The sequence below is a fragment of the Diplotaxodon limnothrissa genome, linkage group LG20, assembly GCF_057381915.1.
Source record: "Diplotaxodon limnothrissa isolate DT_005_m linkage group LG20, D_limnothrissa_male_GT1.1, whole genome shotgun sequence".
Lineage (NCBI taxonomy): Eukaryota > Metazoa > Chordata > Actinopteri > Cichliformes > Cichlidae > Diplotaxodon > Diplotaxodon limnothrissa.
Window position 1 is genome coordinate 5,191,664 of NC_140615.1, and position 20,410 is coordinate 5,212,073.

Genomic DNA, 20,410 nt, shown 5'->3' on the forward strand with positions numbered 1-20,410 from the left:
GACACTCATTCCCCCACCTCTCCCCCCTCCATAGAGCCATCACCACCTTCAAACTGTTCACCTACAACACCCCCCTCCTCACCCCACACAAAAGAGGATTTCACACCACCTCCTCCGACCACAACTCTTCATATTCATGAAGCAGATGTGAGGAAGCAGTTTAAGAATCTGAATGCTCGGAAAGCTCCCGGCCCAGACGGTGTGTCTCCTGCCACCCTCAGACACTGTGCAAACGAGCTGGCCCCAGTGTTTTCTGGCATCTTCAACTCCTCACTGCAGGCATGTCATGTGCCTGCCTGCTTCAAGTCCTCTACCATAATCCCTGTCCCCAAGAAACCTAGGATCACTGGACTAAATGACTACAGACCCGTGGCTCTGACATCTGTGGTCATGAAGTCATTTGAGCGCCTAGTTCTCTCCCATCTCAAGACCCTCACGGCCCCCCTCCTGGACCCCCTGCAGTTTGCATATAGAGCCAACAGGTCTGTAGACGACGCCATCAACATGGCCCTACACTTCATCCTGCAGCATCTGGACTCCCCAGGAACCTACGCCAGGATCCTGTTTGTGGACTTCAGCTCTGCCTTCAACACCATCCTTCCAGACCATCTCCGAGGCAAGCTTTCCCAGATGAATGTGCCTGATCCCATCTGCCGGTGGATCACTGACTTTCTGACGGACAGGAAGCAGCACGTGAGGCTGGGGAAGAATGTCTCGGACTCCCGGACCATCAGCACCGGCTCCCCTCAGGGCTGTGTTCTTTCTCCTCTGCTCTTCTCCCTGTACACCAACTGCTGCACCTCCACCCACCAGTCTGTCAAGCTAATCAAATTCGCAGATGACACCACCGTCATTGGGCTCATCTCGGACGGGGACGAGTCTGCCTACAGGAGGGAGGTTGAACGTCTGGTGTCCTGGTGCAGCCACAACAACCTGGTGCTGAATGCCCAGAAGACAGTGGAGATTATTGTGGACTTCAGGAAGCACACAGCCCCACTCCCCCCCATCATCCTGACTGACACCCCCATCACCTCTGTGGACTCATTCCGCTTCCTGGGTACCACCATCACCCAGGACCTGAAGTGGGAGCCCACCATCACCTCCGTCATCAAGAAAGCCCAGCAGAGGATGTACTTCCTGAGGCAGCTGAAGAAATTCAACCTGCCAACACGGACGATGATGCAATTCTACACTGCAATCATCGAGTCCATCCTCACCTCCTCCATCACCGTGTGGTACGCTGGAGCCACTATCAGGGACAAACAGAGACTGCAGCGTGTTGTGCGCTCTGCTGAGAAGGTGATTGGCTGCAGACTCCCATCTCTGCAGGACCTGTACACCTCCAGGACACTGCGGCGTGCAGCCCGGATCTCAGCTGACCCTTCTCACCCTGGACACAGTCTGTTTGACCTGCTCCCCTCAGGCAGGAGGCTCCGGTCCATTCGCACCAGAACCTCTCGCCACAAGAACAGTTTCTTCCCCTCTGCTGTTGGACACATGAACAATAACCACATGACTGTCCCCGCCACTAACACATGACCCTACGCTGTGTCACTGCATCATTTCATGTCTGGCACTGATCACCACCTGCACTCATGTATATATCTTTCTACGTAGCACTCATAATTCTTATTCTCATGTATATATCTCATGTATATCTCATGCACATATCTTTCTTTCTACATAGCACTTTAATTCTTATTGTTTGCACTGAAGCACCGCAGCAATTTCCTAATGTTGTAAACCTCAACATCTGGCAATAAACCCATTCTGATTCTGATTCTGGTTTTAAATGAAGGCACTATTAAAGAAGCCAGTTGTTGTTTTTCCCACACTTGATGTGCCTTTAACTGATTAATAAATGGTAGTTTATGTGTAGTTATAAGTAACATACCTCCTCCTTTTAAGACATTTGCCCTTTTTAACATGAATTCTGCGCTAACCTGCTTTTCATTTATACTCCATCCCTCTTTCATTATGGCCTACATATGGAGCTCGGTGCTACCCAGTTCAATAGAAACATCCTTTGATTTTTTTTTAATCAAAATCTTTATTTTTTTAGAGTACTTTTTGGATTCAGTTGATTTTGGATCTTGTGGTCAAATGAAACCCATTTTACAGGCTCTATCTGACAGTAGGAATGCAGCACAGGGAGATCATTTCACCAATTTCAAATCATGGTACTATAAATATTACAATGATAGAGTATGTTCTCAAACTATCCTGTTTTTCAGACTCCTACCCAATCAAATGTTTTGCCATATGTGAGTAAAGTGTGTTACTATTTTGGAAGTGTGATCTTTGTTTGACCCACTTTTTGTACAATTGCTGCACCGTGAAGCTGATTTTCCTGTATTAGCCCTAAGCCTTTAGACACAGCCCACTTAAGTAAGAAAGTTATTATTCGCTGTTTAGCCTGTAGCTATTCACCACAAACTACACATAGTTAACTCTAGTCTTACAGAGCTTTATATGTCTCTTTCAGTCATAGTTTTTGTCAAAATGCTGACATGCATGACTTTAAAAGGACCACGTAACCTCCGTTTCACAATTTTCTTAAAAACCTGTTAAACAAGATAGGCTACCTGTTTTGTTTTTTTTTTAAGCACAAACTCCTCTGTAGGTGTTTACACTTCTCTCAAAGTCATAGTTTAGAATTCAACAGCACAGGAACACATGGATAACTTGATTTAGACTTTTTTGTAGCTCGGGATGAGAAAGGTAAGACACTTCTCTGGGTGAAATAGACACATTTATTTATTTATTTTACCTTGTTCTAGATCTATCACTACATCTTGATGGGTCTTCTTTACGACTGATGAACAATAATGCAACTAGTTTGCTTGTATTCTAATGTAATGGATTTCCCTACAGGCTCTGTGGTTTTATTTATCTTTCTTCTTTCTAAATGGTGCCTCATTGACAGGTGCTAAAACATATGCTTCAACACAATGATTTCTTCTGTTTTTATTTCACTTATATTTGTAGGTTATGAAGCTGATCTTGGTGCAGCTGTAGTTCCAAGTGCCCTTCAATCATTCTGAGGGTGGTACTCAGAAACTAGGACTTCTGAGATTTATCTTCACCTACAGTGCCTTCAGGGCTTCTACCTACAAAACATAACAGGTAAGCTCTACTAAAGGAAGATTTTCATCTGAATAAGAAATCGATTTAAACATCTTAAAATGTAATTCGAATTAAATAGTCATTCACAGCAGGTGAAAAGAGAACTGTTACTCTGCAGGATGGTGGAACAATAATGGAATAATAATTATATTCTGTCTCCATTTCAGTTATTATGCATATATAATTAGTGGAGCTTTGATTTTTTTTTCTTTTTTGTATAACGTTGATGCTTTTTGAATATTCTTTTTCTGCAACCTCTGAATATAAGACCTCACTGAAGAGATCTGATATCTGCAAAGGTTTCCTTGATCTCTTTAGTGCCATGTGTTTCTAGAACTAGTGTGTGTGAGTGTGTGTGTGTGTGTGTGTGTGTGTGTGTGTGTGGGGGGGGGGGGGGGGGGGGCGCAGTATTGGGGTCACAGAAAATGCTATTAAGAGGATACACAACTTTCTGTTAGAGTCTGACATAATTTCTAGAGACAGACAGTCTTTGAGTTTACTGTGCACAAGTCCAAAAGACAAGAACTTGTATGAGTTGGGAGTTTGAAAACCACGGTGCCTGGTTTTTTTTGGTGCCATCAGAACTTCAGCTCAAGCTGGAAGAAATTTATACTGTTATGCTATAGGAACCTCCTGATTCGAACCCTCCAGCTGCTAAAGTCTCATATTACTCTTAGCACGTGGTTCTAAAACCATGAGCTGGGCCCCATAAGTGGGGTGCAGAGCTACATCAATTGGGACACAAATAACCAGGTGAAAGATTTTGTGGGTGTTATTCTAATGATATTTTTAACACTAATAATTTTTTTTAAGTGTGTTAATGGAGCACTTTTTTTTTTGTTATTTTTTAAAATTTGACACAACATTTTTGGGAAACTCTACCTGAAGCAGAAAACTCAAGCCTCTGTGGGCAAGAACTTCCAACCAGAGCAGAATAAACCTGCATGTATGATTCTAAAATAATGAAACATATCACATTTTAAGATGTGTACTTAATTAATCTGTTTCTCACCTCTCCTTCAAACTGTATTTGGCTTTCCTCGGGTTTGGATCCAGTAGCGGCCAAACCAGGCTGCTTTTATAATCAAGATCCCGAAGTAATGTGCCAACTGCAGTACAAAGGAGGGGCACATTTGGGAAAGTGTTGGGTGATGTGTTGATTTTAAACAGTCTGAGATTATGTTCATTAATATGCTTTTTGTTAAACACTGTTTACCTATTTACAGTTTTCTTTTGGATAACAGATGAAACACAGTTATGAAATATTTCCTGGAGTGAACTTGAGGATACATAGAGACGAGTTTAGCTTCTTGTAAGGGTCAGACAATGGTGTCAAACAGTGGCTGTACTTCAGGGGCCGCCCTGAAATGAAGTTGTTTTTGTCTTTTGTTATATTTAGTTGGCAATTTGTCATATTTAACTTCATAAGTTATTTTCTTTTTTCTCTAGTTTGGGTTGTTTTTCTTAGCCTGAGTTTATCTGCAGGTTTCGACAAACTGACCTGCAGGCTGCACTAGTCCACTTCTGTAAAGGAAAAGGAGAAATAAATAGAAACTTAGAATGCTGAAGAGTTAAAAGACCTTTTATTTTTGCCGTCATTTCTAAGCAAGGTATTAATAGAGAAAAAAATGTCAATACTCAAAATCAAGTGCTGTCTAGATTGCAAATTGGAAATGCAAACTCTTGAATGCGATTGCCTTTTTTGCATTTTCATCTCAAATAAGGTTAGTCCAGTCACCAGTGATTGCCATTGTCCTGTTCACAGTATAAAAAAATTTAGTCCAATTCATAAACCAGAAATATTATCCCACAGATCAGGTTGCCATAGATACTGCATAGTGGAGAAAAGAAACTGTTGAAATGAGTTAATTGAGCACAAAAGGGGGTTAAGTGTCTCCCCTGTACTCCAAAACATTTGTCTTTAGAATCAGGTGAATTAAAGTTGACACATTCTTCCATTAGATCCCTGAAGACCCCATACCTCTTCTCAGAAGTTCATCCTGGTAGTAAAGGAAATAAAGCACGTCATTTTATTTATTCAATTAGCTCTCCCTTCAGAATGAACAAAATGTGTCTCTAGTGAGCACTAAACTGGTCTAATAGGTGTACTGTCATGGTTGGATAATTTGCATAAAGGCCTTTGGATATTTTTAATATTCTATACTTCAGAGTTTGAATTATCTCACTGGTTTAGACCCCTGTTTAGGCTAATTGTAACCAGCTAAACTTAAAGCAGAGTGCTTGAGTGTGTTCAAGACACGGTGACTTAACATTAATGTTGGATCTTTGAATTTTGATTTTATAGCTCCAGTTTGCTCTCAGGTTAGAGAGAGGCTTGCATGCTGAGTTAGCATGAAAACTTTGTTATTGCCTCACAACAACAATAGCTGGCTGATAATAAGTGGGTTTATTTTGAATAGTACAAAGCCAGGCTAGGTGTGTCTGCCTGATTTGACCTTAAAAGGTGCTCTAGGACTCGACTCAGCTGTTACTCTGTGAAAGGTTTCACAAACAAGGTCATGTTATGCAATGTGGAGGTTACATGCAAATATTTATGGTGATTTGCCAGTCAGGAAGCGGGAGACTGTAATTCGGTATATATGAATGTGCTGAATTGTTAGATGGATGTCATAAATACTGGATTTGCCATACTTAAAAAATATAATTGCAATATAATTGCAAGTGTTTCATGGGAAAGTGCACAAGTTTGCTCAGTGTGGATGTCATGTAAAGTCTTGCACTCAGTGGGTGGAGCTGCAAAATATTTGTTCTCATTGTGTTTTGGTGGGCAGTAGTTTCATTGATAGCAGTATGAAGGAAATGTAGGTGCGGAACAGGTTTTGGAGAACATTACACACACAGTAACCTCAATGAAATGCAGTATTAGACCAGATGCACATATGAAGTCTTGCAAAGAGAAGGTTTGCATGAAAGATCTGCGGTAACACAGTGTGAACACCACACTACAAAGTGCTGGACTCCAGTCCCCTGTCGCTCAAACCCTGAAACTCGGCACATTCACAAACATGCGCTCAAGCACTCTCTAAGGACAACTTGTTAACCGCACATAGGGGGAAATACTTTTCTTGCACTACACTGGCCCAATTCATTCCCATTTAATCCGCTCTGTGTGCTCTCTCTCTCTAGTTTGGGCCTGGCTTTTTATACATTTCTAAGTCAGACTGAGTTAGCAATGCTGGCTACAAAAGACTTAGGGTAAACAGGTGGTTAGGACTGCTCTCTGACAGCAAACAGTTTCGAATAACTGCCTTTATGTCAGTAGTAACCGATAGTTATAGACTGCTGTTGTGCCATTTGTTTAAATGCAGCAAAGGTTTAAAGTTGTTGTGATGCTCATATGGTTCAACTGGTTTTGGGTGGTCCTTTGAAGCTGTTGGTTTTTAGTAAACCAAGCGGGGAACAGCTGTGAACACCAAACACAGCTTCACCTACTGTTAACTTTAAAAAAAAAAAAGTCAAACATGGATTTTGTTCATTAGTTGTTCATAACATTATTAATCTCATATGCTTCTTTACCATATAAACTTGTGTGCTCTGTAGGTTTTATCCAGCAATGCAGTGTTAAATGACAGGTTTACAGATGAGGTCAGACAGAAGTCTACATGGGCTAAGATGTTCAGACACAACATCGTGTTTTGTAGTGAGAGTAGGGAACAGGTGGAAGAGAGTGTTGAGAGGTGGAGGTATGCAATGGAGAGAAGAGGAATGAAGGTCAGTAGAAGCAAAACAGCTGTGTGTGACTGAGAGAGAAGGGTGTGACAGGAAAACTGCAAGGAGTGGGGGTAGTGAGGGTAGATACCTTTAAATACCTGGGTTCAACCATTCAAAACAATAGACAGTTCAGAAGGGAGCACAGGCAGGGTAGAGTGGCTGGAGACGAATATCAAGACTTTTTACAGAAGTGACTAGAATGGACAGGGTAAACATGAGTATGTCAGAGGGACAGCTCAGTTTGGAGACAAAGTTAGAGAAGCAAGGCTGAAATGGTTTGGACATGTGTCGAGCAGAGGTAGCGGATATATCAGTCACAGGATGCTGAAAATGGAGCCTGATTAAAGAAGAGGATCTCAAAGAAGATTGGTGGATACTTGACTCCCACAATAAAAAGTTTGGAAACTTGAAATACGAGTGTTAGGTCCCCTTTGACTCAGCTGCTACATCCATCCATCCGTTTTCTTAAGCCAGTGTAATTTAGGGTTACCCGCTACATGACAAAACTTGATGGAACATCTGTGTCAATACAATATAATTCATATTAGAATTCATCATATTGTAGTTATCATAGAAACATCAGTAACTTGGTTACTCACTAGCAAACGAATCATCTGAACAGCTTTTAAAAAAAAGTAAGGTTATTGGAGAGTCAGCTGCATGTGCGGTGCCCTATCTGTCTGTAGTCACCACTCAACATCAGCTCTTTACTGCAGTGTGAGAAATGCTCATTAAGAATGTATGGGATGCATCAGGCAACAGTGGCAGTGTTGAGGAGCAATGACTTTGGCTTCTGTCCAGCCGGTGCAGCTGCCTTGTTAGCCTGAGCCAAAACCCATCTGTGGTCAGTATGGAATCACTTTAGAGTTGCATTGTTTAGACTTTAGGATAGCTCTGTTCAAATATTGTCTTTACATTGCACACTGGAATCCTGCTTTCACGTCCTCTTTTTCAGAGCTACGTGAAAGACAGTTCTGCCCTGTGTTAGACTGTCCGGTACCCCTGGCACAGGACAGGCAGTTACAGCTAATACTTTGGTAAACTTGGAGTTTGCCCCATGGTTTTACAGCTTTGCTCGTTTCTTGAAGTACCGTCTTCTTATACACATATTATCTCTTTCTGCAGAACTTACGATTAATATTTAAAGTCACAATCCTTTATTCTGCAGATACAGCAGAACCGAATGGCTTACTTATTTATTAAACCTTCATCGACAGCATATATATCTCTGGTCACAAATACGAGGCAATCTTATGTAACTGACTGTCAAACACTGAGCAGGGACGCGTTAGTATTTTATTGGGATAATTTACCATCATGTATTCTGCTGCAATCACAATGGACAGGGGGCTTTATAGTGTAAAACTTGCAACAGTTGCTGAGATATAATAACAGTTATGTTAACGAATGAATATTGATTTATTGTAACACACAGTTATTATAACTTTCTGAAGATAGCGCTTTTCAAGGCACCCAAAGCACTTTACAATGCCACTATTCATTCACTCTCACACACTGGTGAAGGCAGCTACAGTTGTAGCCCTGGGGCAGACTGACAGAAGTGAGGCTGCCATATTGCACCTACTGGCCAACACCAGTAGGCGGGAGGGTAAAGTGTCTTGCCCAAGAACACAACAACCAGGACAGAGAGCCCGGGGATCGAACTGGCGACCTTCCGGTTACAGATCCGCTTCCCAACCCCCTGAGCCACTGTCGCCCCAAGATGAGGTAAATTGTGATTTAACCCTTCAGTAAGATCCTAAATGCATGTCTTTGCCAACTTATGAGGTAGTTGTTTGGCACCTCGCTGCACGTTTCCATTGGCTGTGATGATTCAAAGCTTTTAAAAATGAACACGCCATATGATACATTTGGTGAGGTCTAAAAGGTCTTCGTGTAAAGGATAGCTTTGCCGATTATGGTAAGGACTGCAAAAAATAAAGGAGCTTTTGAACAAACATGTAAAACTTTTCAAAAAATCCAATTTGCTTGAGAATCATGGATTGCTTTGAATCCAGGCTGATCCAAGAGGTCACCGCAACTCTTGTTTGAAAATTGGGCATATCGTTCAGAAGTTAGGCGCAAATCCAACTTCAGCCCATTAGTGGTGCTAGAGTGCCCAAGGCCCAGACATGAAACTTTGTAAAAACAATCAAGGGACTGACCCCAGTCAGCTCCAGCTGCTGCCATATTCTTCCATGGCAGAAGAAAAACAGAAGAAACATTTTGGGGGTACCTAAGCGCTTTTATTGTTTGGTTGCTAAATAACATGTGTGGCTGTCAAAGCTATGGGTGGATCTATGGGTGGAGATGGCAACTGTAAAGATATGAAGTTTATCAGTCAAGGAGTGTCTAGAGCGCAGTTTGGAGAGGAAGCTATCACAGTTTCTCCACACCAGTAAAACAACAGTTACAGGTAAAAGAGGATGTTAAGGATAAACCATCACTACGAAAGCTAAAATGCACATCCTTCTGTGTCTTGGATCTCAACACAGATGCTTAACTTTAAACGAGTTTCTAAACTTACAGCTGAGTTTGTTTACTGCTGTCTGCATTGTTGTTGAGATGCATTAATCTGTGCTGCTGTTTGCCCTTGTGTTTTATCGCTGACCCTGGCACAGCCTGCATTCAGCTGCTGACTCAGTTTGTCATTATTCCTTATTGTGAGAAAGTTTTCATTTGGTTTATTTAAACTTAACTCTATCTAGCTGTTACCTTTTCACCTAAAATCACTTTTGCCTTTTTTTGCCTCCATGGATGAATTTTTTTGTCTTGTATTTTCAAATAAGGGTGATTATATATATATATGTTTGCTAATACAAGTCAGCGTATTTGAAAACATGTTCCAACAAGGGCCCGAAGTAATTCAAGGTCACATGTTGCCCGTTGGGAGTCAAACTGCAGTGAAGCTGGCTCACAAAAGAGCAAGTCATTTCTGAATCTGTTAACAACAGAGGCATGGGTTCATTTGAAATAAGCCAAAGTCTTACAGCTTAAGTCTTAACTTGTTTAGTTACACATAGACCACATAGACACACACACAATACGTGTGTGTGTCTATGTGTCTATTGTGCTAAAAATCATTTCATTATTAAACCACTCACTAATCCATTATTATCCTCTTTCACCTCTTCTGGTATCGGCCAGTGAGGACATCACTACTAGTATAAGTTCATTTTATTTTAATGCTGCATTTCTGTTTTACATTTCTACTTAATTACCAGGTTATCATGTGCATCCCTTTGAATTCAAACAGGGAAGAAAAGTCAGTTCTGTTTAAGCTACAAGCCAAAAACGATAGTTTGACAAATGTTTTTTTTAACAAATAACTCTCTCACTGAGCTAACGTAGCCAATCCCTCCACATGTTTGTACTCTCTGCTCATATTACCTTTATATTAAATCATTTTTTGCTTTTTCAAGAACTTATTTTAACAGTGCATGCAACAACAAACAAATCCTCCCCAACAAAAAAGCCAAATTGCATTATCTTTCTTCATGTCAATATACGGGCCGCAAGTAGGGGTGATGTGGTCCACAAGTGGCCCCCAGGCCAAGTTTGAGACCCCTGCTTTAGAATGTGTAGTTTAAAATTGTTGAAATGTTGCTTTGTAGCTGTAGGTTTACTTTGCTGCTGGTTTAAGACAACTACTTCTCTTTTAGCTGCCCAACCCAACGAACCATTTTTTATTACATAACAAAGACAAGAAATCATCTACCAGGTACACACAGGACACAGTGTTAGTTCTAACAGGGACTTAGAAGATGCTGCAGTCAATAATCAACACTTACACATTACACATTGGTAGAGACAATATCTCAGCAGTGTTAGCATTATATCCAGTCCAATAGCTGAATAGGGTGCAAAAGAGATGTTACCAGGTCTAGTAGTACTGAGGTCACCCCACTTCACAGCTCAATGAAATGAAAAAGTAATAGAGTATTACTCTTGAATATATCTGTCTGTGTGGGTTCTCTCTGTGTACTCCCGTTTCCTCCCACAGTCCAAAGACATGCAGTTAGTGGGGTTATGTTAAATGGTAATTCTAAATGTGAAATTGCCCATAAGTGTGAATGTGAGTGTGAATGGTTGTCTGTCTCTCTATGGTAGCCCTGTGACAGACTGGAGACCTGTCCTGGGTGTACCACGCCTCTCGCCCTATGGTACCTGGGATGGGCTCCATCCCTCCCATGATGCTGAATTGGATAAGCAGAAGGAAATGGATGGATGTTTTATGTCAGTATCATATATAATATCAGACTTTACTTTTATTGATTCGAAATGATTTAACGTTTTGGCTTGTGGGTTTCTGTAAAGTTAAATCAAAAAGCAGAAAGTCACAGTTTTATTTCGAACATTGTTGTTCTATTGTTTTATTTTTTCATGTCTGTTTGTCTTTACTTGAAAAAACTCTGAAAGGCTTCTTGGTCTTATGCTGAATATAACTTCTGATATGATATCCTTTTTCTGCAGCTTTGAGGTGATTGATTTTATCTTTCTTCTCCAAGTGAAACCAGGGCCATAATGAACCTGTTCAGGAAGGATGCCATGACCTCGAAGAAGGACAAAGAGAAAGAGATCCAGTATGAGGACCCTCCAGATGGGGGCTGGGGCTGGATGGTCGTGCTACATTGCTTCCTGGTATGCGTACCTCTGTTCTCTATAATCTCCTTTTTTTCCCCACTGAACCATTTATTTATATATAATTAACTGGAAAGTTTCTCTCAGAGAAAATATATCTGTCATTATCTGTATATTCTCATTCGTGTCTGTGCAGGTAAATGTCCTCGTTATGGGCACCCTAAAGAGCTTTGGGATCTTCTTTGTGGCGTTCCAAGATGAGTTTGGTGGCTCAGCAGAAAGTATCAGCTGGATCGGTTCCATCATGTCAAGTCTGCGTCTGTCTGGAGGTTCAAACTAAAAAAAAAATCTTTTCCTTCTATTGCATCACATCTTTATCGTCATTTTCCACAGTTTTATTTTCTTGTGACTTACATTTTGTGAAGGAGAGACAGTATTTAATAGCCTTTTGTGGTCTGTATGTCTGCATTTAGCTTTTTGTCGTTGTGTTTCGTCTCCTCTCACTTCTGTAGCGCCCCTCGCCTCTGTGGCATGTGCCAAGGTGGGAGCCAGAGTGACCTCGATCACCGGTGCAGTGCTGGTTAGCGGAGGCTTCCTGTTGAGTATATTCGCCAACAGCGTGGTATTCCTCTACATCAGCATGGGCGTGATAGTTGGTGAGTTTAACTAATTGCTAAACAGTAAAGTACCTTAATGTTGCTGTTTCCACACGAACTCTAGTAACAAGACGACTTCTGTGTCGTGTTATTAATTCGTAAAACCAACCTGTGTGTCCCCGTGACTGACGCAATGTCAGATAATAACATTGTTTGCTCCTCTCAGGAATGGGGTTTGCACTACTGTATCAGGCCTTCTCAGTGGTCACAGCACTGTACTTCAGAAAAAGGTTAGCAACGGCATATGCTATTGGACGCTCTGGTATGGGTTTGACCTTTGCTCTCGCTCCCTTCACTCAGCTGCTTCTGGACCGGTATGCTTGGCAAGGTAAGAAGGAGAAATTTTGTGCCTAAGTGTAGAAATACAGGCCATGGAGTGATCTAAAAGTGATGTTTTAGATCCTAAACTCTCACTGTCATGTTTAGGAGCCATGTTGATTCTCAGTGGTCTCATGCTGAATCTGGTGGCCTCTGGCATGCTGCTGCGACCCATCAATGTAAAGCCACCTGTTTCAAACCCTACCTCCTCTGCCATCCAAAAGAGTCCTGCTGTTTCTCTCAAGAGCTCCTCAGAGAAGGAGTACTCCAAGAACTGTTTGAATGGGTCCACTCACGTTTCCAATGGCGTCTCCAAATCAGACTGTCTTCAATCCCCTCCTCCCTCTCATAGGGACACCGTGAACGTGGGGGGGCAATGTACTCAGGGACTCCAGGACCAGTCAGTGAACCCTGAACTGACCAGACTGGTCCTGAATGGAGTAAATGGCCATGAGCCCCATCATGACCTGGGTCAGTGTAAACCCACAACTCCAGATTGCTCAGCGGAGCTCAATGGCAGTATGAATGGGTCCACGATTGTTGGATTTTCCTCACATGCAAGCTCGCCAAGTGAGGTGACTGTCACAAAAGCCAAAGTACTGGATTTCTCTTTGCTGAAGGACCCTTTCTTTTGCATATACACTTGGTCTTTGGTCTTCAGTCAGCTTGCCTACTTTATTCCCTATTTCCACCTGTCTGCCCGAGCCAGAACCCTGGACATTGATGCCATGGATGCTTCCTTTATCATCTCTGTCGCAGGTAAGGTTTATGTTGGCTAATAGATTCTCTGTGTTACTCCAAGCGTTTAATGAGCAGTGTGATATGTTGGAAAATAGAACTCTCTTGTTTTTTTTTCATCTGTGCTGTAAATAATTAGCTAGAGCAATACAGCTTATGGCCTTCATGTGGTCTGCAGTCATGGTGAGAAGTTTGGGCAGTGGGACAAATTTTGTTTTTATACACTTTTCTGCTTCCTTTGTTTTTGCTTCCTTACATGTTTCTGTGATGTAGTGATGAACAATTACAAAGATTTGATAAGTTTCAAAAACATTTATTTGAAAATACATTTTTAAAAATATTTTAGCAATAGTATATAATATAAAATTAATATAAAATTAAATTATTATGAAAACACAATTTAAATAAATACAAGCCATCTAAAGTCATCTATAAAGTTTATCAAAAGCTACAAATATTATAGGGTTTCTGGGGTCCAAGCCTTTTTAACATCACTGTTGAATTAAAGATACTTGCAGATTACAAGATCACATCTGTAATCTACAGCCAGTAGCCCCCCTTTTTAAAGAAGAGTCATCAATATCAAGCTTGTTTCCAACTTAATGATAAATATTCATGTGTAACTTTTTACCAAAAATGACTGTTTCTAATCCACTTAACTCTTGTGCCAATGAGAGAAACATTTGCAAGCGTCAGTTAATTTGCAACACTGTTGCACTGTTGCATGACTTCTAACTCGTTTAAGCTGGATCAATGTGGAAACTTATTGTCTGGTTGTCTTCTGGAAACAACTGGCAGTATTTCAGGGCGTTCCAGAGTGTAGTTACAATATCTAAGCTACGCTGGCCATGTTTCAAAAGCATTTAAAACAAAACAAATAAAATTGCTGATAGTTTTGAGGTGGCTTTTCGGGAAAGGTTTCCCTTCTGTTGTTATCCACATGGATTTTAACGTACATGTGACCAGTGCCAGCTCAGCTGCTCTGTAGTACTCTGACTACAAAAAGAACTAAGAAAGCTTTGTTTTCCAAAAATGTTGCTATTTGCTTACAGGTTGTGCATGTTCATATGCAGAATCTCTGTATGTAGATTAAAGTAGAAGTGAATTTTTGGCTTGATTCTGCAGCACTAGAGTGCTCAGACATCCTTAAGTTTATGACAGTAAGAGTCGAAGTAGTTTCACAGATGTGACAAATTTAGAATTAAACAGCTATGTCTTATAAAAAATAACCTTTAGTAGTGACCTTGAAGTATAAAGATGAAGTTCCAGTTTAGTTTAGTTTTTTCAGACTGAGTCTGAGGAGGGATGCAAAAAAGTGTTCAGTCAACCTCTAGCCATTAATTATTTGTGAGCTGCTCAGACTCTGCAGTCTTATGTAATGGATGTTCTTACATAAAAGCTGAACTTTGGTCTACTGGCCAGGGTGGGTGGGTTCAGCAGTGTGCCACTGATGAGGCCACTCCATATGAACAGAGAACAGCATTAACATTATGCACACCATGCATGTAATTCTGTAGATTTATGAATAACTGAAAAGCTCCATGTGTGGTTGTTTTTAACCACTTTGTTTTATAATCTGTCCACTGATAATCAATAACTGTTACCCGATAGAGACTGTATTAATATTAATGAAAGGCATACTTTAGCTATAAATAATGACACATAGGTACATCTATTATTGATTGGTGTAGTAGTGATAAGGGGTTTGAGAGGAAAAGGGGGTATCAATAAATCAAACTTCTATTATATCACAGCTCTTATGTGATAGCACAACAAAAGTGCATTTGTTTGTTTGAATTAAAGCAAAACTTTTTGTGTACAATTTTTTTATTAGTGTCAAAATCATGCATTTTGTGCGTTCAGAAAAAAAGCCCATCTTTTTGGTTTTAAAATTGCCTGTAGCCAATCTGTGTCAGCATTAGTGGGTGGGAGAAAGGATCTCAGAATTAAATCACAGGACATCTAGAAAATGTGATGCTTGCAGCTTGCAGGCAATCACATTAAATGTAAATTTTCCATCCTTAATCAGTGAGCTGCTGTCACTGATAACCTAATTCGAAGTGTGACTATACTATAACAATAATGCAACAGCAGCATGTAGCCCAATAACAGTCACTCAGCTTTAATGAAATATCAGTGTTGTGTTTTTCCTGGATATTTTAAGTAAAAGTATAAATAATAATTGCTGAGCACATAGTTTAACAATAACTAAAGTGATGTAGCTTTGTGACTCATAAGGAGCTGCATAATATTATCACAGAACATTTTCTATCTAAAAGTTTTTTATCTTGGCTCAAACTTTTTCACCATCTGCTTAAAGCCCTGCTCTTCCACCAGGTAACCACATCTGTAATTTCCATCTACTGTTTGCTCTTCGTGTCATATGGAGTGCAGCTAGCAAGTGGTCCAGTGACACTCACTAGTGCTGAGTGATACTGCAAATTTTGGTATTGATCCAGTATCAAGTAAATACAGGGTCAGTATTGCCAATATCGACACCGATTCTGATACTTTTAACCTATAAAGGCAGCTTATGTATGGGCTAGCAGTTCATAACTTCCCTTCAACTCAGTCATGTCACCTAAAAGTTAAACCTGTTTCTCCATCACCTGTTCAGCTCTGATGATTCAGTAAGGACATCTCCTGGTTTCATCTTCATGTTTCCCTCTCCCCAGATAACCAAACTGACATCATGACCAGCAGCTTTTACAGCTGTGGCTCCAGCAAACATCAGCTGATACTAGAAATTAATATTAAATCAATTCTAACAACAGCTGATCAAGCTTAAACGTGCTGCTGTTGTTTAGCTCAACATCCGCTGGTTTCCTCTTTCTGGCCCAAAGTGGGCGATAAACAAACACGAGAGAAAAGCCGATCAGCTGATCATTGATCAGTTTCATGATTGAATGAGAGAAGAAGAGACAGTTGCAGCGTAAAGACAGAGAAAAACTCCAGCTTTGTGTCTTTTTCCATCCTAGCTGAAGTCCGGGACAAACTGTGTTCCTTTTCACCTCAATACGAAACGTGTAATATTTTCTCTGAATGCGGGACAATTCAGTTTTTTAGGGGACGGTTGGCAACTCTACTAACTAACCTTGTGAATAAAATAAAGTTCACTATCAGTAACATCATAGCACCCACCCAGCTGTAGAAACTCCGTCATGCTAGCTAGTACGCAGTACAAGTTATTGTAACTGACGGTAAAAACTCAGCACAACAAAAATAAACTCCACCTAAACTTGGTTTATATCTGACCCAGATAGACTGCAGGTCATAACTTCTTACCTGAAGTTCAGTTCACCTGACACTCGGACCAGCGGCCGCTTCGGATCTCTGCTCCTCCTGCCTCCCCTCTCCCTCATCCACCTGGCCTCTTGTGGCAGCTCCGCCATAGCCACCACCAAACAACTGAGTTATTTTTACACATCTGCCAGCTTCTGGCCAATCCATCACCTTTCATTGTTTATACTGTTATAAAAAAAAAAAGTCATCGGCCCATAAAAACGAAAAATCACCATCAGCCCACTGGACAAATGCCTGGTATGCCCGATGGCCAGTTACTATAGTAACGTGGCGTTACTATAGTATTGTTCTCCTCATATAACTTTTAAGTCTTGTCGCAATTTATATGGCGATCATTGTGGACGATATGATGTGGCACAGACCGAGGCAGTATTTGTATGGAACAGCAGCATTTGAACTGGAGTCAGACTCATGCAATTACAGAATATATGAAGATTAACTGTCTGTTGTTTCTTAAAGCTGTAAAGCCAGAGTATAATAGTCTGTGGGTTTACTCAGAAGAGCTTCCAGAAAGCAGCAAGACAGGTTCTTTTTTGTCAGCCACGTTTTTTCTGTCACTTTCTCTGCTCATGTGCTGTAATGGTGGAGAAAGCGAGACAAAGTTAAAGAGATGGGGTGCTGCTCACACCACAAAGCCACCATCCCAATGTCCCGCTGTCCCTCTTTCTCTGACCCAGTGCTTGTCATTGAGGCCCATTAACTTGGCTCGGTTAGAGAGGCCACTATCGTCCGGGTCAGTCTTTTCGTCAACCCTCAGTCACCAGCACTGGAACAAACCGGAGTCGCTAAGCAACAGCTAATGGAGTAAAGTTGTTGGCGTGTTGACAAGTGGGGCTCCCAGTTTTTTGTTGTTGTTGTTGTTGTTTTGTTTGTTTGTTTTTTAATTTTGGAGCCCAGTCCTGAAGTAGCTGATACTTTGCAGAGGAGCTCTGAGGCAGAAGTGTGTGCAGAAGAAGAGACGAGACGAGAAGGAAGCAGTTTCATAGAAACTGGGAAAACCAACATGCCCCTCCCCCCCTCATGATCTGTTAATTCTCAGAGGCATTCACAAATGTCTGTACCTGGTAGTACTACTAACAGAACTGGTCAAAACCAGTGTACCACATGAACTTGGCATAAGGTGCTACTTGGTGAAGCCTAATTTAAATAGCAATGTGCTGAGTTTGAACAAGGACAGCTGCAAAGCTGAATCGACCTGCTGAGGCTAAAACACACAAACAAACTCACAACTTGTCAGTATGCAAGCAGGAGACACTGCAGGATATGTCTTGGATCACAAGAGGAGGACACATAAACAGTGAACAGCTGCCTCATGTCAATTTTCTAACCTCCATGGAGAATGCTGTCATATAAAGAAAGCACAGATGTTCGATGATGAAGCATTTTATAGTCTATTCTTTTACTAATTTACTGTTGTTACTTAACATCTGCATGTTAATGTAGATTAATGTAAGATTTATTCAAATTTGCTATGAAGAGCGACACTGTAAAACATAAAGTGGGAATTTAGACTACGTAAGCTCATATTCAGCAGGATTTTTATATCATGCATTGAAGTTGAGAGTTGCCTACAGCCTGCGGAGTTGTGCTGCAGAGGCTGTGCAAAGGATGGATAATTCTGAATCCGTACCGCACCAGTTTGTTTCATTGATTAATTGCTCAGCACTGCCTGCTTGTAGCTATTCCTGTGACGCTCAATACACCACTGCAGTTTCCACATCACCTATCGCATTCCAGTTGACCTCAGCAGAGCGCAGTCCATATCTGCCCAGTCATCATACCCAAGTAGAGCAAACAATCAGTCAGATGAGAAGAAATGCTTAATAGGTAGTTTGCTTATTGTTGCTGGTGTAATGCAGATGTTAACAGGTCGGTGTGTTGCCACCCACTGTGCCGGTTACACAGTATTCTTGTGTCAAGAGAACAGGAGCAACAGGGAAGTTAGGTTGGATAATAGTGACCTATTTTATTTAGTTCAGTTTCCTTCTCCTCACAGGCTTTCTTTACCCTTTCCTTACACATCATTTATCTGCACAGACACCCTTCACATTGAGAAATGTACTCACAGTTCCTCCTGGCGTTGTTTTCGTTAAGCACATAATAACTGCATCAACCTGTAATACTAATTCTCAACACCAGAGTTAGCCTCGAACCAAGTTCTAAAGTAGTAGTTGATGGATTTAAATTTGAAATGTGAGATCTCAATTTCATGTTAATCCATCTAGTTGTTGTCAAGGTATTTTACTAAAAACACAACAACCTTATTGTGGGAATAGAAGAAAGATCAGGAGATACAGGGCTGTTCAAAACGTCATTTATTTATCTGAAAAAGTGTTGATAATGACCGATCATTAAATGGCTCAAAGTGTCAGTGTAACAGACTCGAGGATCATCTAGTTCTGCCTGGGCCCCTTCCTTTCGAAAGCTGAGCTTGTAGATGATTTAACACTAAAATGTTTCATAGATGTCGAAACAAACACACTTGAGGAATGCAGTCCAACCTGAAGCTGCTTCTTATAGCGTTAATACTGAAATTGCAATGAAATGTTGCATCATTTTTATGCAGCTGTTATGCATGTAAGTAACAGCTAGTGGAATATTTTTCATGTCTTTGTGCACTAGCCTGTATATAAAACTGGTGATCATTTGGTTTGTGGACTGTTACAATCCTGGTTTTTGGTCATGATCTTTTTGGTTTTTTTGTGGGATTTTTTGGCATCTTTGTTTTAAACTGAACATAATCATTTTAGAGAAGAATGTAGAGCTAGGAAGTTCCATCAGCTCACAGTCCTGCAAAACTAGCTAGATTAGTGCTTCACCTTGATATAAAATGAATTGAAAGCTTATTTAATTAGCAAGACAGGAAGTAATGCACTTACAAAAAAACCTTAAAGGTTTTATTAGAACATTGGAAAAAAAAACATTAGTTACCTGAGAAGTAGCCACACCCGTATGTATGCAAGATTTGCATACTAGTTAAATGTGTAAATTGGCTGGAATTTTAATAAGGGTGCCTTGAGACTGAGTTGCTTTTAAAACTATCTTCAGCTGGATCTTTGTGAACCAGAGAAACTTCAATTCAATTCAATTTTATTTATATAGCGCCAAATCACAACAACAGTCGCCTCAAGGCGCGGTGAACTTCTGTGTTACCTTTATTTTACAACCACAACATTCTAAAATGTGAATCGTTTTATTCATCGTAACACTCTCTGCTGTAATGAATTCATCAGTATAAATGCACAGATCAAAAATGGCCCTACACACATTTATATCAAAATTTAAAGTCATATAAATATATATCTTTCTCATCCAGTTGTCTGTCCACCTTTGCCTGTTACAGGTATCACAGAGACCATCGCCCAGTTGGCCTCGGGCTGGGTGACAGACAGGAATCTTTTCCACAAGTACCATTTCCACAAAGCCTACCTGATCCTGTGTGGCTTGGTCAACCTGCTTTCCCCACTGGCAACTTCTTACATGCTGCTGATGGTCTACGCAGTCTTTTTCGCCATCTTCTGTGGTGGCTACATGGCTCTGCTGCTGCCTGTTTTGGTAAGTGGGATGCATGCATCTCTTTGGAAACAAACAACCTCAATTATCTGTTCCCCATGGTTTCAACACTTTATAAGTTTTTTTTGTAAATATATACAGTGTATATAATAAAATGAAATATATAAATACATAATTCAAAATACCATCCCTGGAATAGACGTGTCATTTAATATATGTTTAAGATGAAAAGGTTCAGTTGGTGCATGTGCAAATAATCAATTCTAGTGTCCTTTAGTCAGTGAACAACAGGTCAGTCTGCAAGGCTGTGCAGGTATACCATTTAAACACTAATGTCAGCATGCTGATATGACCACGGTGATAACAGCAATGCTAACAAGTGTATGTTTTTAAGTCTTGAGTATGAACAGAGCAAAATTCTCCAAAATACTCCAAAAACACTT

General features: G+C 40.7%; 1 protein-coding gene across 1 annotated transcript in view; it reads left to right on the forward strand.

Moving 5' to 3' along the window:
• The first annotated feature begins 3,079 nt into the window (after positions 1 to 3,079).
• Positions 3,080 to 20,410, forward strand: part of slc16a4 (solute carrier family 16 member 4) — a 22,780-nt gene continuing 5,449 nt past the window's right edge. Inside the window, exons 1-7 of the mRNA XM_085345114.1 lie at positions 3,080 to 3,126; positions 11,367 to 11,499; positions 11,636 to 11,768; positions 11,952 to 12,095; positions 12,262 to 12,423; positions 12,522 to 13,172; positions 19,798 to 20,009. Coding sequence (XP_085201240.1) covers positions 11,383 to 11,499; positions 11,636 to 11,768; positions 11,952 to 12,095; positions 12,262 to 12,423; positions 12,522 to 13,172; positions 19,798 to 20,009 — 1,419 coding nt within the window. The 5' untranslated portion in view covers positions 3,080 to 3,126; positions 11,367 to 11,382. The remainder of the gene's footprint in view (positions 3,127 to 11,366; positions 11,500 to 11,635; positions 11,769 to 11,951; positions 12,096 to 12,261; positions 12,424 to 12,521; positions 13,173 to 19,797; positions 20,010 to 20,410) is intronic.